Consider the following 15474-nt stretch of genomic DNA (forward strand, 5'->3'; position numbering starts at 1 on the left):
ATACAAATGTAATACATGTATAAATGTTTGTAAAATTCATAGAAATTGGCCAATGTTCAATCACTTGTAAGCTATTTGCATAACAGGCCTGCGGGCTACTCATGTGATCTTTGGGGGCTACCTGGTGCCCACGGGCACCACGTTGGTGACCCCTGATTTATAAAATAGACCGCTTTCAGAAATGAATACAAGGGGAGTGCGCTCGGCCTCTCGGGAACACACAAATGCCTTCAGAGTGGTGCTAGGACATCAGAGTGAATGTGATGCTTCTAAATCTGACAATGAAAACATTTTCAGTTTTTAGTTTAAAATGCCTTACCTAGAGAATCCCACATCACTGTGTGGGGAAAGGTAGAATCCTTATAAGTTATTGAGACTAGTGCTGCTGTAAACAGTAAATCCTGCCAAACTTCTTCATTTTCTACTTTTTCCTTTTGTTTTGATTTCTTCTACTTTCTTCTGGTGTTTGGCGTACGCCTTTGGTGCGTTACTGGTACCTACTTCCGTAAGCTATAAAGAAGGTAGGTGCCCACCAGTGGGAATGCATGACTCCTATTTCCATGTCTTCTATTTATTTTTAATCTTTTCTCTGAATCTGTTGGAACACAATTCAAAACAATGTTAAGGTTTCATTGGTCCTTTTTCATGAGGCAGAATTGTGGGGTTCCAACAATTGTTGGCTGCTGCGTTTATGGATTGATCTATGTTTGCCTATACTATCTCATACCTCCCTAGTTACATTGCAAACAACTAATGGCTCAGTGGGTGAACAGTAGGTGTTGAGTGTGTTTTAATGCAGTTACATTCTACAGGTGCAAAAGAACAAAGAGTTTGCACTCGTGTAATTGTCTGCAGTGAAAGGCTTCATATAAATAGCTGGAATGACACTTAGAAGTGCATGTGAATGTACACTGCCATAAGGCAATAAATCAATTTTATCAATTTTATGTCTCCTTTTGAAGGAGTCATGTTCACTTGCCGCCAGGCTTTTTATTTTTTTCACTAAGTGCTGTCAGCACACTGCACGAGGAAATTGCAAGTAGCACATGACGCACACCTGATCAGGACCTAGGTTTCAGGTTTCAATCATATGACGATGGCGATCAAAGTCCGGAAACAAAGCAAGGGCGGTTTGCTCTGTTTAGCAAACTAAAATGTTGATACTTGTTTGTTTAAAATGCAACACTGAAACAACAGGGAAGGTGTGTGGTGAAACCCAGCTGGGAGGGACACAAAAGGTTCTGCTGACGATGCATTTGAAAAGATCACTCACCAAATATCTCCCCATTCTTGGCATACTCCGTGACTAGGTAAAGCATGTTCTTTGTCTCCATCACCTAAGAGGGGCAGAGGGCATTATTGAATGGAAATACACACAAAACAAAGATATTACGTACATTTTTTGAAGCAAACAAATGGCCGCTGCAATAAATCAATACATTCACAAGGAATGATGCATAACAATACATGTGTTGATATGCCAACAGTGCAAGAGAGAGGAAGTGGATGGGTGAAGAGATATCTGAATGGGACTTGAAAAATCATGGCAGTTCTTGCTCAATGCGGTAGTGTGTGGGAGGAGGAGACCCAATTTAGAAGCAGCAACATTCAGTAGATCAAACAAAATTAAACGAGGGGAGAGGAGGGTGAATCAGACAATCTGAGCCAGACGTTCGTACGAGAAATCCCACTCTTTTTGTTTATGATCGATTTTCCATCTGTTACACTGACCAATTCAATGAGTGAGAAATTGAATGTTTCTTGGAAGAGCTGGAGAATCGTTTCATAACACATTTTAATTCAAGCACTTCTCTGGCTATTTAGAAGCTAGGGTTCAAGCAAATGAATGGACAACTTAATTTCTGAGTTTTGGCTATCGTGAAATGTCTGACTACAAGTATCTCAGACTAATATAATAGTTAACCTTTAACTTAATCCAACAGGGAGTAAAGTATAAAAATTTATAGTTAGCACGCTCAGAGCTTCTGATATACATTTGCATTCCTAAAGAAGTTTTTACGAATTTTTGTAAATCATCATTTGTTTTAAAAAATAAATTTACATATGCAATTATTCACTATATATGTAAATTTATGTTCATTACAGATTAACATATTGATTAGCCAAGTTATTACTGAAAAAAGGTGTTATCTGTTCAAAGCATGTTATATGTTATATGTTAATAACTCAAATTTGTTATATGTTAATAAATCAAATTTGGAGTTTTAATGTCCATCCCCTTCTCTAAAAAAACAAATGATTATTGAAGATTGATAGTCAGTTACTGGTTTGTTTCGTAAAATGTCAGGAAAAATGGCAAAACATATTTCTTAAACGCAAACATTTTGAGTCAACATAAAAGTAAAAGTCTAAATACATGGAGGACTAGAGAAATAGGGGAAAATACTGGTGATAGGTTAAAATTATGTGCTGTTGACATTACATTAATATAGGTTTAAAAACAACTATTAAAATGATTATTAATTAATTTGATAATAGATTATTTGCCAATTTGTTTCAGCACTAAGTCAAAGTAAACAACATGATATCCCTTATTTAGTAGAATGCCACGCGCAATACTTTTTTGGAAAACAAAAAGATTATTCATTCATTGGTACAAAGGCCCATAAATGTCTTCATGATAAATGGGGGGAATGAAATTATTTGAAATGATTATGAACTATTTGAGAAACAGAGGGATCCATTCAAAGGGTAACCACCATTGCAGATCATTGAAAATATTCCTGCACAGCAAGAGTCAACGGTAACCTACTGTAAATACGGTACAAGTGGTGACATTGAGGTTCCTTAACAACATTGCTGTAGCTGTAGGATATTAGCTGTCCCTGCCCTAAACAGAGTCATTGTTGTGACGACATGTAAGGCAGAGAAATAACTCTCACCCATAATGTCATGTCATAAGATGCAGTACAAGTGGAGGATTCATAGTTGAAATTCCAGACAACACAAAACGATGTGGCACTTTGTGTGAAGCACATTACTGGGCCTTTCTCCAACAGATCTATGAACCAGACTCTTGATTGACATGCTTAACATAAAAAAAATGTCAACATTTCCAATCATTCTTGTTCAGTGATGACTCAAAATAATGGCTAGACAAGTGTGCCATCCAAAGGTCATCTCTTGGGTTGACCAGTAGGACACAAGCCCAGTCTAGTCGTGCTATTTCTCACAAGCGTGGCAACTAGTTACCTCTGTTTATAAGTTGCAGTTCTCATCTGGCATTGCATGTAAAAGTACAAATTTGTCTCTATTGATTATGAACAGTGGACTAATGGGTTTGGTCATATTCATTTTATTTTTCAATTCTTTACTAAATCCAATTGCAGGCAGGATCAAACCTCCTTGCGGGTCTGATCCAGCCCGTGGGCCATACACTTGGCACTTGCTACACACCAACGTGGTGTCTGCATGAGTGCAACTATTTTTATGCATTCTAATGTAATTATACATCCATCCATTTTCTATTGCCGCTTACCCTCACAAGTGTTGCTTTTACGTTAATTTCAGGACCTTGCCTAGTGTACACAACACTTGAACTCACTTCAAAATTTAGTTCTATTTTCCCTCTGGTTCGATGTATTCAACAATTTTTGTCAAAATCGAATTTTCCATATTGGCATATACTGTAACAATTAGTTTACTCCAAAAAGAGGCAGTGCAACACATGACAATCAAGAGCGAGGACCATTGTGTGAGTGTCTGTGTACTGGTCTTTACTGGCTCGGGTGTCCCACTGGGCCACAAGGCCAATGCCAGTTGGAGACTGGAGAGGAAATCGCTAATTGACCCTAACTGATTGGTTGGATATGCATTAGGAAAGAAAGACACCAAAATAACACGGCAGAAAACTGGAACATCGCCACACTGTTGTGTAAGCATACTGAACACTTGTCTACTTTGTCGAAACAAACGAGGACTCACATGCTTACATAATTTAACTGAGACCTTTTGTTATTGTGTCAGATAGGTGAGTTTGGTGCATTTAGGAGTAAGATACTTTGCCAACCACCTGCAACTGTCATGAGATTAAAATGTGAGCATGCACAATTAGGAATGTTGTTGCCAATGCGTGCACTGTATTTAAAAAAAAAAAAAAAAAAAATCTCAAGACCACTGTAGTTAGACATATTTTGAAAAGGTACAATGCAACCACGGCGGAAGCGCTATTCAGCAATTTAATCTATTTGAGGTGCTACATTGCAAAAGCAAAAATTGATTCAAAGCATGTGAATATGTAAAGGCCCCAATTCAAAGCAAATATTTTCTTATCAAGCAGCTGCTTTTCCAACAACACCATGCAATCATCATTAAATGTGTCGTTTGCTGTCTAATTTCATCATTATGTTAAAGGAAATATGTGAATTTTATGCATTACCCATATTGATGCTTCATGGCTCTGAAAGTGCTGACATGACAGTGAAACAATCTGATCCAAATTCGAACTTTTACTATTTCTGGCGAAGAGAACAATTCTTCCTTTCAAAACTCCTCCACACAAATTTCAGGACTGGTCAGTTCTCATGAAAAATAAATGTGACATGCTGCAAAACTCACGAAACACTTCCTAGTGTCAGGATCTTCAAGGCAAGTGTTTACGAAGCATTAAAATATGTCTTGGCCTGATCTAGTCCCCTGAGGACAGCTGGAAAGACCAACAAGCAGTGGCCATAAATTCTGTTCCACAAAACTAAGCTCATCCTTATTTAGCCAGCATCTCAGCAAGGCATTATGAAGAGACTTGTTGCTCCCTAATCCTTAATTTTTTTTAGGTGAAAAAAAAAAAAAAAATCTACCCAAGGGTCAAACTATGACCATTGTAAAACAGTTAATACATAAAAAAGCAAATTCACATTTTACATGTAAATTGCCCAATTCATTCCAAGCTTGAAAATAATGGCACATTAAATTTTATAATACTGTACCTTACTATTTGAGTGATGTGATGTTCGGCGAATGTTAGGCAAATTTTATAAAAAATGGCTTTAAACAATAATGTGTTGCTGCTTTTATGGCTTCTTTTTGTTTAAGGATGGTGCATATTGTGCATATCTTCTCTCGATATCGGCCACCTGCATTGCCACTCATGATTTTTAATTATTTCCAGCTTCCCTTCCATAAAAATCGTTGTCTTCCTCTTCCCTTGAAAATTTTTGGAAGCCACTATTGTAGCACAGTGCAAACATGTAATGCAATAAGAGATCAGGAGAATGAATGTGAAGGATTCTGAGCAATGAGGGAGCAGGATACAGGTGCAGGGTATGAATCTTACTGCATGTAGGGAATTTCAGCTTTTCAATCAGGATCTCTAAAGCATGAGAGTTATCGCTCATATAATAAATATTTTTTTTTTGTGTTAAGAGGCAAAAATGTGGCCTACATTTCATTTGTAAAGTGAATATCTTACGCAAACAAGCGTTTGTATAGGATGGCAAAAGCTGAATTTATTTATTGTGTAGCAACTCACCTGGTAGAGCTTGATGATATGTGGATGATCCAGCATTTTCATGATCTGAACTTCTCTGTAGATCTTCTCAAGGTTGACTGCATCCAGCTGGGTCTTGTCAATAATTTTAATGGCCACCTGGGAAGTGAGCACTAGAGTTACAACAATGTCTAAGTATGTATGACATTATATTTCCATTTGAGCATAGTCCTGCAAAGCTCTCACTTACACACACACACACACACACACACACACACACACACACACACACACACACACACACACATTTACACACATATATACTGTACTACATTTTTTGTATCAAACAATAATGACTATATTAATAATTATTATTATGTTATTATTGCCATTATTAATGCTTGACGAATTGATTACTATTTTTCTGTCTTCTGAATTTGAAAGGTCCAACTGCATTTTCATGTACCATGTACCAGAGGAGACTTGTGCCGTATCATACAAGAGAGCCTACTGGCGAGTGGTTTCCAAACATCACAGCAATTGAATTTGATTCTTTATGGTGGTGCGTTGATGTTGTTAGCGATGTAATGTAATGGCAATAATTTTGGCTAAAGGTATTTTCTTTGTACTTGAAGATGTGTCTTGTAAATCTAGATATACTTAAGTACAATTATTGTAAAACAATCAAATGTTCAATTTGTTTTCGAAAATAAGTTCAGAAAGTTTTTCATTATAAATACAGGATATATGTTTTAAAAATAATCAACAGATTAATCCTGTATAATTCTTCTGTCAAAACTGAACTGTTCTTTGTGAAGACGTACAGCACATAGAACAGCCCAGTTCCCTTCACAGCAATTCCCCACGAACGAAATCACTGTTTTGAGAAAACACACAAGTTATTGTGCTACTGTGCACGCACCCTCACCACAGCACAAACATTGTGTTGGTCAAAGGAAAATTGTCACACTGGTAACTGTACTAATTATTCACATTAACTTTGTCCGTAGGAAAGAATTTGACAACATATTACACATGTTGCTTACTCACAACGTAAAAAAACAAAAAAACAAATCAGGAGTTAAAAATACCACTTCATTCCATTTACATTTCTCTTGGTGCGTATGTACTCATTTGATGATGTAAGATCTGAAAGAGAAATTACTATTTTATAAATGAAAATATTCTTTTGGTTTTTGCCCCCCTCAATGACACACATGTTAACTGTTCTCTAGGTCTTGTTTAAGAGGATATTAAAAGTTGAAATACACTGTGTTCCTGTGCATTTTTACATAGAAATTTGTGAATGTGTGATGAACCAGCTATTTCTTGAACAATTACTGACTAAGTTCATTTTAACAGGGGTTGGTTTCTGAATCATGTTCATGTCACAACAATTTACTGTACACAGTTTAGAGATTCATTTTGCCATCTAACTATGACTTATGTAATTTAATAGATTACATCAGGAATATAAATTGCAAAGGGAAGTACAGAAAAAATCAAAAATAAAGAAGATTGGGACAATGCAAAACTCAAAAGTTGATATAAGATGCTGAGTGGACTGACTGAGGAACAACAGCTCACAAATTCATCATGTGAATGGTTGAAGAAAGTAGAAAAAATAGGTTATCTACACATACCAGGATAACTATTCCTCATTGGCCTTTGCAAACACTCAACTACAAAACAATAAGTAGACCCACGGAAAAACTCTTATAGCCCCCAGGCACAACCGGGTCAGCTACAGTGGCCCTGTGTGCCAGCCTGCAATGAGTGATCTGCATCCACAATTCAGCTGCCACAGCAGTGAACACTGTGAAATTGGCAGGTGTGTCACTTGCGAGACATGGATTTACATCATCATTATTGCTCAATGTTCCAAATTAACTGGCTAGACTATCGCTGTACAACTTCACTTTAGTAACCAGATTAACGATAAGAGCATTACGTAGCGCTGGCCAACAATGTCAGTCATTAAATGCACCAAGAGCTTCGTCTCGGTAATCATGCTTTTGTAGTAAGGTATTGCATAGAATGAAAAGGCTCTAGTGATCAAAGATCAAGCTCTTTTAGCATGTCTGGTGGCCTATTTTTTTTTTTTTTTGCCTTTGGTCACTTGCAGGGTCTGCGTGGTACCACACACGAAAGGCTCCCTTGCAAGACGACGACATGAACTGTTGCCTCCTTGTACTGCTTTCGCCTGAGAGTGTGCAGTCTTTCTAATGTCAAATCCAGCAATGTCAGTGAACTGAGTGCGTGCGAGCAGAACACTTCCAAACAGTGATCTCTCCAGTGTATCCTTCTCTTGGGCAGAGTAGCCACAAAAAAAAAAAAAAAAAAACAAAATCACGTCATTATTTGGCTTACATAAGAGGACCACCGACCCATGAAGCTCGCCCCAGATACTGCTGTGTTTACACCCAGACAGGATCTTTGCTTGGTAGCTAGCTAGGCTGTGTGGGTCATAATCACGAAACATTCAAGTGCATGGTACATGGTGACACTTTGTGGGTCATCCATTAAAGATATACAGGTACAGGGCACATGGTGGCACCATGTGGGTCATTCCCAAATGAAATTGGGGAAAAATGTGTTGCTCATGAGATATATGAGGCAAATGATAAAAAATTAATTGCAAGAGCATGGCACACAGAGAAACTACCTGGGTCATAACAGCTCCAAAAAGCAAAAATATTAAATATGGCTGCCAAGCAGAAGAGGTTACAACAGATCTGAAATATGCATGGTGGTATACTTACTGTGTGTCATAACCAAATAATCCTGGCATTAAATACCACAAGTCTCTGACAATGGTCATATTTATCTTGGATGGGATGGATGAACTGTTATTATTTTGTTGGGGGAGGGGGGGGTATTATGTATTAAAAACACTAATGGTATTGGTACTTTGTATTAACATTAATATGCTTTTCTACCAAAGAGTTGAGTACTCCTATTGGTATCCGTCCAAAAACAGTGGCATTGAACATCAAAACCAGACGGCACAGCTGAGGACAGAAAGTACAGGTGCTGTACTTGCAAAACATTCCACTTTCACGGGTAGTACCACAGCTGTAACGAGGCAGTAGAGCACAAGAGGAAAAGACAGAGATGTTTCATACTTCTGTCGCTGGCATGTCAAAGAAAATGCTTTCTCTCCTAAAGGTAATTGAAATGTCGCACGAGACGCTGCTTTTGACGTCACTACATGATTCGTGTTGCATCGAATATTGTTGAATCAAAGAGCACAGAGTTGTGACAATGTGCTGTACTCAATTCAGTGTAAAGTTCAGCGTTTTTAGGACAGATTACAGACTGGTTGAAAAACGCATCACTGATTTGCTCATGAGCTGGAGAAGCATAAATCACTTGTTTATTTACTGTATGTACAAGTGTACTGTTTACTGAGATCAATAAAATATTTAAGCATTTTTATTCATGCCTAGCAATTCCAATAAATAAATACAATAAATGTGATTTGAATATAGAATATTATGCAAATGAGCCCAACCAGAATCTTGGTAACAACGTAGCTTAGCGTCAAAACAAACTATACACAAATTTGCAACTACTGTAAATAATTTAGCTGGAATCTTTTCGATATTCTTTTAAACAGGATGTTAACATGTGGATTTAGGACTTAACCCCTGCATGAAGTGTATTGGGCACCAAAATTACCAGTGGCAATCAGAATACATTTGTGGCAGCCTGCCACAGATAAATCTATATGCGTGAAATATTGCGATTGTAGTGTTTTCATTTACGGATTTAACATCTGTCAATCAAAACAGCCAACTACAAAATATGCAGAAAGTGTAAAACATCAACTATACAAATAACCAATCAGCTTGATAGAAAGTCTACCACCAACTCAAGTGGTTTTGAAGTGCACAAAACCATTAGATCAACGGGTAAATGGCCAAGGGTTTAAGTCTGTTGATCAGTAACAACAGAGATACCAAACTCTGGTAGAGGCCTGTCACACACTCGATGAGGCAGCCAAATCCGACTGAATTGGACATTCGCATCAAAATCCTGTTGGCGACATGCCCACACGCCCAATGACTGACCCTTGTAACAAATTTTCTTTGACAGTTCTTGGGATTGTGATTTGACAATACGTTCATTGAGCCAAGAGACTAATTTGACATTGGAATAATCTTATAGCACGCCAACAAACAAACATGTCACATAAACTATGAAGGATGATGATCTCGCAATTTACTCAAGACAAAATGAACACAAATCTGACACAAAAAACAAACTTTGTTGCACCGGTACACAGGAGTTTAATGTCTATTTTGCCTTCTCATGGAAGATCATGCCCCTGTCTTATGATAAAACACTTATTTGGAAATAATGAATAATATTTATCTGACAAATTATGAGTAATGGAGTTTCCCATGGCACACCAAATGATCTCTTGAGTACCAGGGCAGAGTGCCAATCACTGCAAACAACAATGTCATATCTCAAAGAATTCCAGGAATTCCCTGGAATAACCCTTTAGTGTGCTTGACTAATGAAGCACGCTAAAGGGTTATGGAATATGCTGTGAGATTGGTAATTCATCTATTTTTACTCAGATTTCTGGCATAATATTAACCCCTTGCGATTATATATTATTGCTAATAAAGTCGATTTAGTGCCCTCGTCAAAATTTTTCACAAAATTATATCATCAAGAACAAGTTATTTGATAAAGATCATGTATTAATTTCATTGTTGTACTGAACAATTAGGACATGTTCACTACGTCATTCAGTGGTATTTGATCCCCTATGTATAATGGCCTAAGTACGTTTACAAATTGTATTTTGACTTTATTCAGTGGGAGCTGAAACAATTACAGTTCATATGTTTTGTAGTTTCATCGTGTGTGTAGTAGATACCAGTGAACAGATACTTAGGCCAAAACTGTTTATCACCGGAAGGCAGTTTATTACAATTAGCAAGTCACTAACGGCTCCTATCTTTGTAGATTCGGCAAAGAAAAAAAGAAAAACACGGAATGAACACTGCAGAAAATTTTGATAAGTACTCCATAACAAATACATTCACAAAAATAAAATTGAGTGCTTTCATTTATGACCTTTTCTGCTTTTTTCACCAATAATTGTCCCTTTGGGCTAGTTGGCGGTTTCTTGATCAAGTGCTGATATCTGTTATGCTAATTAACTCAAATTTGAACATGTCGACGTCTCGGAAATTTGGCTTGCCCCTAAGAATTGGTGACTGTTTTTGACTGAAACTTATCAGCTAATTGGTGAAGCAGATTCAATGACTAGCAAAAAATGAAAGAAGTGACAAGTAATGATTATTTAAAAAAAAAAAAAGATATTCAAAAGCAATACCTCCAACAATTCCCATTTTCTCAGCTGAAATGGCTTAATTTCTTCAGAATCCTTGATCCAATTTTCAAAATGATTTCTGCGCTGTACTCGGGTTGAAATGGCCTTTCTAAACTTTGCATTTTTACAGATTTTTTTAAATCTTGTCACGTTGCAATTACAATTTCTGAGGCGGCTTGGTTGGAAAAGTGTTGCTTTTGCAGCGTTAATAAAAACTAACATTTTATGGGTGCTGGGGATCCATTTAGAGGTGCTCGAGGACCCCCAAAAGTGGGCTTGCAAAATGTATAGTGCAGTTTCATGTTGACAAGCCCACTCTGCCAGTCCGGTTATTTGATTTAACAACTTTGATGAACGTTATTTTTGTTTGTCAAAAGGTACACCGTGCGCTTTCTCAAGTGAATCGTGTGGCCAAATTGAAGGTCCACATGCATGTTTACACTTTATGTTTCCCAGCAGCGCTCACTCTCACACCTCTTACCGGCAGTGGAGCGTGCCAAGCGGGGTTAAACGTGCACGCTCACCGCCATCAGGTAACCGAACAAACACACACTTGACCTAAGCAAGTTTGTGTTTTGTGTTCACAACGTCCGGACCAGATGCACAGGGTGTCTGTCAGCGGCTAAAAAGTTATGTAACTCGGGTCTGTAACTAACTCAACAGTAGCCCATGTTAGCTTCCAAGCTAACGACTCGGTAGAGTTTTACTCACCTCAGTTTTGGTTATGCGATGCCTGGCCAGTTTGACGACGGCGAAGTTGCCCTTTCCTAATGTGCGCTCGATGTCGTAGAAGCCCACACGGACCGGACCACGGAGCAGCGGTTTCTGGACGCTGTCAGCCATGACCATGCTGTTCTCGACGGGACTTGTCTCGGCGGCGGAGGACGAGGAGGTAAACTGCGAAGGGGTTGTAGTGGCGTGGAGGGACTTACACGGGCTTCCTTGAGCTGTTCCACATTTTAAAACCAAGCAAACCACCGGCCGCCACCGCCATTCGAAGCGGGTCCATTAAAAAAATTAGACTTTAGTCGGCGTCTCCCTCAGAGAGGCGGCGACGCGAGGCGGTCCATTTTCTTTCTCTTTCTCTTTCTTTTTTTGGAGAGGGGAGTGCAAAACCTTGAATGTCACCTTCCTGTGGCCACAATGGTGCTCTAATGTTTCAGCTCGAGGTCCCCTCTATCAGCCAGCGCACACGAGTTGCCTCGCAAAGAGGCATCATGTTCTCCGCCTGACGTACATTGACGTCAAAGCCATGGGGGTATTTGTACAGGGGGCGGGGCCACGGCGCCGCTCCACACTTCGGTGCCAATCGGTTACCACGACAACCAAACCCACTTCTTACGTCAACCGGTAAAATTGCTATTCCGAAATGCTTGTTTTGTGTGTGTGCGCGCGCGTGTGCGCGCGTGTGTGTTTGCTCGCCTGCCCGCCGCCCTTGCACGCACAAGGTAACTTTTCTTTGTGCAGCCCTGGCCCGTGCAGGTGTTTCACAAGCTTTTGCGAGACGCGAAAGGGTTAACGGTCATATTCGGCTTAGATCATCGGCCTTTTTGTCACGTGCATAAAAAAAGTGCTGTGCTGCATGTGTTAACAATATGTCATTGCGTCTTCTTTGAATTTTCAAACTTCGGATGGCGTTTGTTTATAATGCATTCCTGATCATGTACTCCCAACTATTCTGCAGAAGAATAAAAATACTGTCATTGATAACACTGTCTTCATGAGGAACTAATACTTTTTTTTTTTAAATCAGCTCCAAACGTCCTGGTCAGCTAAGTTACAGCACCGCTTGCAGGTAAAACGAGGCAATTGCAACAAAACCATGTCATGGCATCAATCCATTCATTTTCGATATCGCTAATTGATCACAATCTCCGGTAAGGTAATTGAGAACGGATTCTCCTTTGGGTTGCCGATTTGAACAAGAGGCAGTAGACGAGAGTACAACAAAACAGATTGTTATTATCATTCCAAAGGAGGTCACTTTATGTCGACAATTATGTTTTATATGAACAAACAGTTATTTCTCTTTGTTTTTTTTTTATTATCATTATTATACCTTTTCATTTTTAAATATATATAGTTCTAAAGGGACGAATACAAATGGATTTCCAAAGCAGAGTCTGATTGCACAGCCCTCTGTTTTTATTTTGATTATATTTTTTTCTTTTTTTTTCTTTTTTTTATCCAAAAATGCTTTGCACTGTTTTGGGCGTACTTGGCTGGAGAAAAACATATTCACAAGGGGTACATCATTGAAAAATAGCCTGCAAACCACGGCCCAATAGTATATATCCTCATCAGGTTTGCAGGTGCACAAGACTGCTCAGTCGAAGGGCACATTTGAACAAACATCCACATTCATAACTGTGGACAATTTGTTCTTCAGTGAAAAGGGGTGTTTAAGAACAAAGGAACCCCAAAATATACCGCATGAAGCAATGGCTGCAATTCGGTCGTGACCAGTCCAGTGTGTGCCCTGTGACTCATCTCACCCAGAAACAGCTGGCTTAGCTTTAGCTCACCTCTTCCATTTGAGGACAAGAACAATAGAAAGTTGATGAATGTGTGAAGTGTAAATAGTTGAACAAGTAGACCTTACATAATCAGGATTTTTTTTAGGCGATTAGCAAGTTTATAAAAACAATGCTAACCGATCACCGACTCAATCAGAAAATGGAGCAATCAATTTAAAGTGCAATATTATCACTGTTAACTGTTGGTATGTATATGATTATACTTGAATATCACTTCTGTCACAATGATGATTCAATTTCTTATGAGTTAGTTTGATGACTATATTTGTTGGATGCCTGTCTCCTTTAAATCCTGCCTCTGAATATGCGGCTTCTGTGCCCCTTTCATGATGTTGATCCATTGCTCTCTGGCTGCCAGGAGAATATGGGTGTTTGTTTTTTCTGCATGGACAGTATGGGGGCTGTAGTCATTGACGTAACTGAGTGAGGAACCTGTGTTTTCGCTCATGGGTGGGGCTGGTTCTGAGAGCACAACAATGATGAGGAATGCTCAGCGATACATGAATGTCGACAATTATTTTAATTATCCATTTTGGGATGCTTTTAGTTGAAGAAATAGCATTCTAATATGGTTAAAAAGCTCCAAGAAAATTTGAATTTGCATCATAGAGGCATTTCAAACAACTACACAATCAACCTCCACTATTCACGGGGGTGTGGAATATAATTGACATCCAATAAAACTAATGGAAAAAAAACGTTAATTAAAAATAAATTTAAAACACTTTTTTGTCTGTTATTAATAGCCATTCAGCCATCTAGCATATGTGGGTGGATGTATATATGTCTGTATTTTTGTATATATACACATATTTACATATGTATCCACATATTTATTGTATATTTGTATACTACTGTATATGTATATACTCACACAAACGTGCTGCCTGTACACTAGGATTGCAAGTGATGATTATTTTAATGATCGATTTATTTTAATCAATGAATCAGATTTTTTTTAAATGTTTTTCAATGTCCATCCTTTTTTCTCAAACTGCTAGTTCAGAAAATTGACTTTTTTTTTTTTTATTTCATTACAGGTTTGATTTTTAACATGTCAGAAAATGGGCTAAAGTTAAGATAATTATTCTTCATAGTAAAAGCAGATATTTTTAAACATCCTGTTTTTGTTTAACTATGGCTATCAGTCTGCTTTCCTAGAGGACTAAATAGAATATTTACTGTTGAGCGGTTGAAATTAGGTCTTGAAATGTTTGTCTACCATAAGTAATTATCAATTTATTGTTTCTTATTTGTTGCACCGCTACAATACTGTATACCGAACTACTGTATATGGTAGTATATATTCTTGATTTAAAAAAAAAATACAGGGCACGTAAGCACGTAACCGACCTTAGTGTCACGTTTTGATGTACAGCACACACTCACGGCGGCAGTTGTCTCCCACCGAGCGGTGGATTGCAGACAGGCAGAGCTGTGCTCCAAAGGCCCCTGCTGTCACGCATGGACTTCCTGAATGTAAGAGTTCCAGATGTGCTTTTGGCATTTCCTGTCGGGTCGTTCTCCAAGAACATACTCAGCCTCTCCTTGACTTGGTTCGCTGCAGCTTTCCATGACACACGCAGACCCAGACGGCACTCATTCTGTCACGAACATCAGAGATCATTGTACACATTTATAAGACAGGCACACTGGTGAGCGAACCCATGACAGATCTAAAATGTCCTTAAAGTCTGTTTAGTTTCATGTAAGTTTATCAAACCGTCAGGTGGAAGTGGGAAAGCTCGCAGCTTTGAGCTTTCTTCGGGTCGTTTACGATCTGTCATCAGTGTTTCCTCATGGACTGTCCTGTACGGTGACATCAAGAGTTCAAACAGGAAGCCTTACGTCATTCTTTGGGTTAAAAGAAAAACACCAGAATTGTCCTGCTGAATTGTTTTATTAGATCAATACAACCTTACATAAAAACACCCTGAACTAAATATAGATGCAGTGCATTTGCAGGCAAGCTGACAAGATGGAATATTTGGGTTAATCACTGCCTCTTTGAAATCAAAGCTGTTGTTACATAACCGACAGAAATGATGGATAAAAGGGACAATGTAAACCACTCATAGTAAAATGAATAAAATAAAAACATCTGTTGTTGCGTAACCTGCCTCACTCATTCCAGATAC

The 15474-nt window shown here is 38.4% G+C and overlaps 1 protein-coding gene and 1 long non-coding RNA gene across 2 annotated transcripts in view; one reads left to right on the forward strand and one right to left on the reverse strand.

Moving 5' to 3' along the window:
- sik2b (salt-inducible kinase 2b) overlaps nucleotides 1–12042 on the reverse strand; it is a 44444-nt gene extending 32402 nt beyond the window's left edge. Inside the window, exons 1-3 of the mRNA XM_088426706.1 lie at nucleotides 11511–12042; nucleotides 5489–5605; nucleotides 1274–1337 (exon numbers count right to left, since the gene is read on the reverse strand). Coding sequence (XP_088282832.1) covers nucleotides 1274–1337; nucleotides 5489–5605; nucleotides 11511–11648 — 319 coding nt within the window. The 5' untranslated portion in view covers nucleotides 11649–12042. The remainder of the gene's footprint in view (nucleotides 1–1273; nucleotides 1338–5488; nucleotides 5606–11510) is intronic.
- LOC148415846 (uncharacterized) lies at nucleotides 11224–15429 on the forward strand. Its single transcript, XR_015867110.1, has 4 exons — nucleotides 11224–11332; nucleotides 11590–12149; nucleotides 12553–12594; nucleotides 14715–15429. It is a non-coding gene; the product is annotated as an uncharacterized LOC148415846 (long non-coding RNA).
- Nucleotides 15430–15474: the final 45 nt, after the last annotated feature.

Source organism: Hippichthys cyanospilos, chromosome 11 (genome assembly GCF_059441005.1).
Source record: "Hippichthys cyanospilos isolate Australia breed blue-spotted pipefish chromosome 11, RoL_Hcya_1.0, whole genome shotgun sequence".
NCBI classification, from domain to species: Eukaryota; Metazoa; Chordata; class Actinopteri; order Syngnathiformes; family Syngnathidae; genus Hippichthys; species Hippichthys cyanospilos.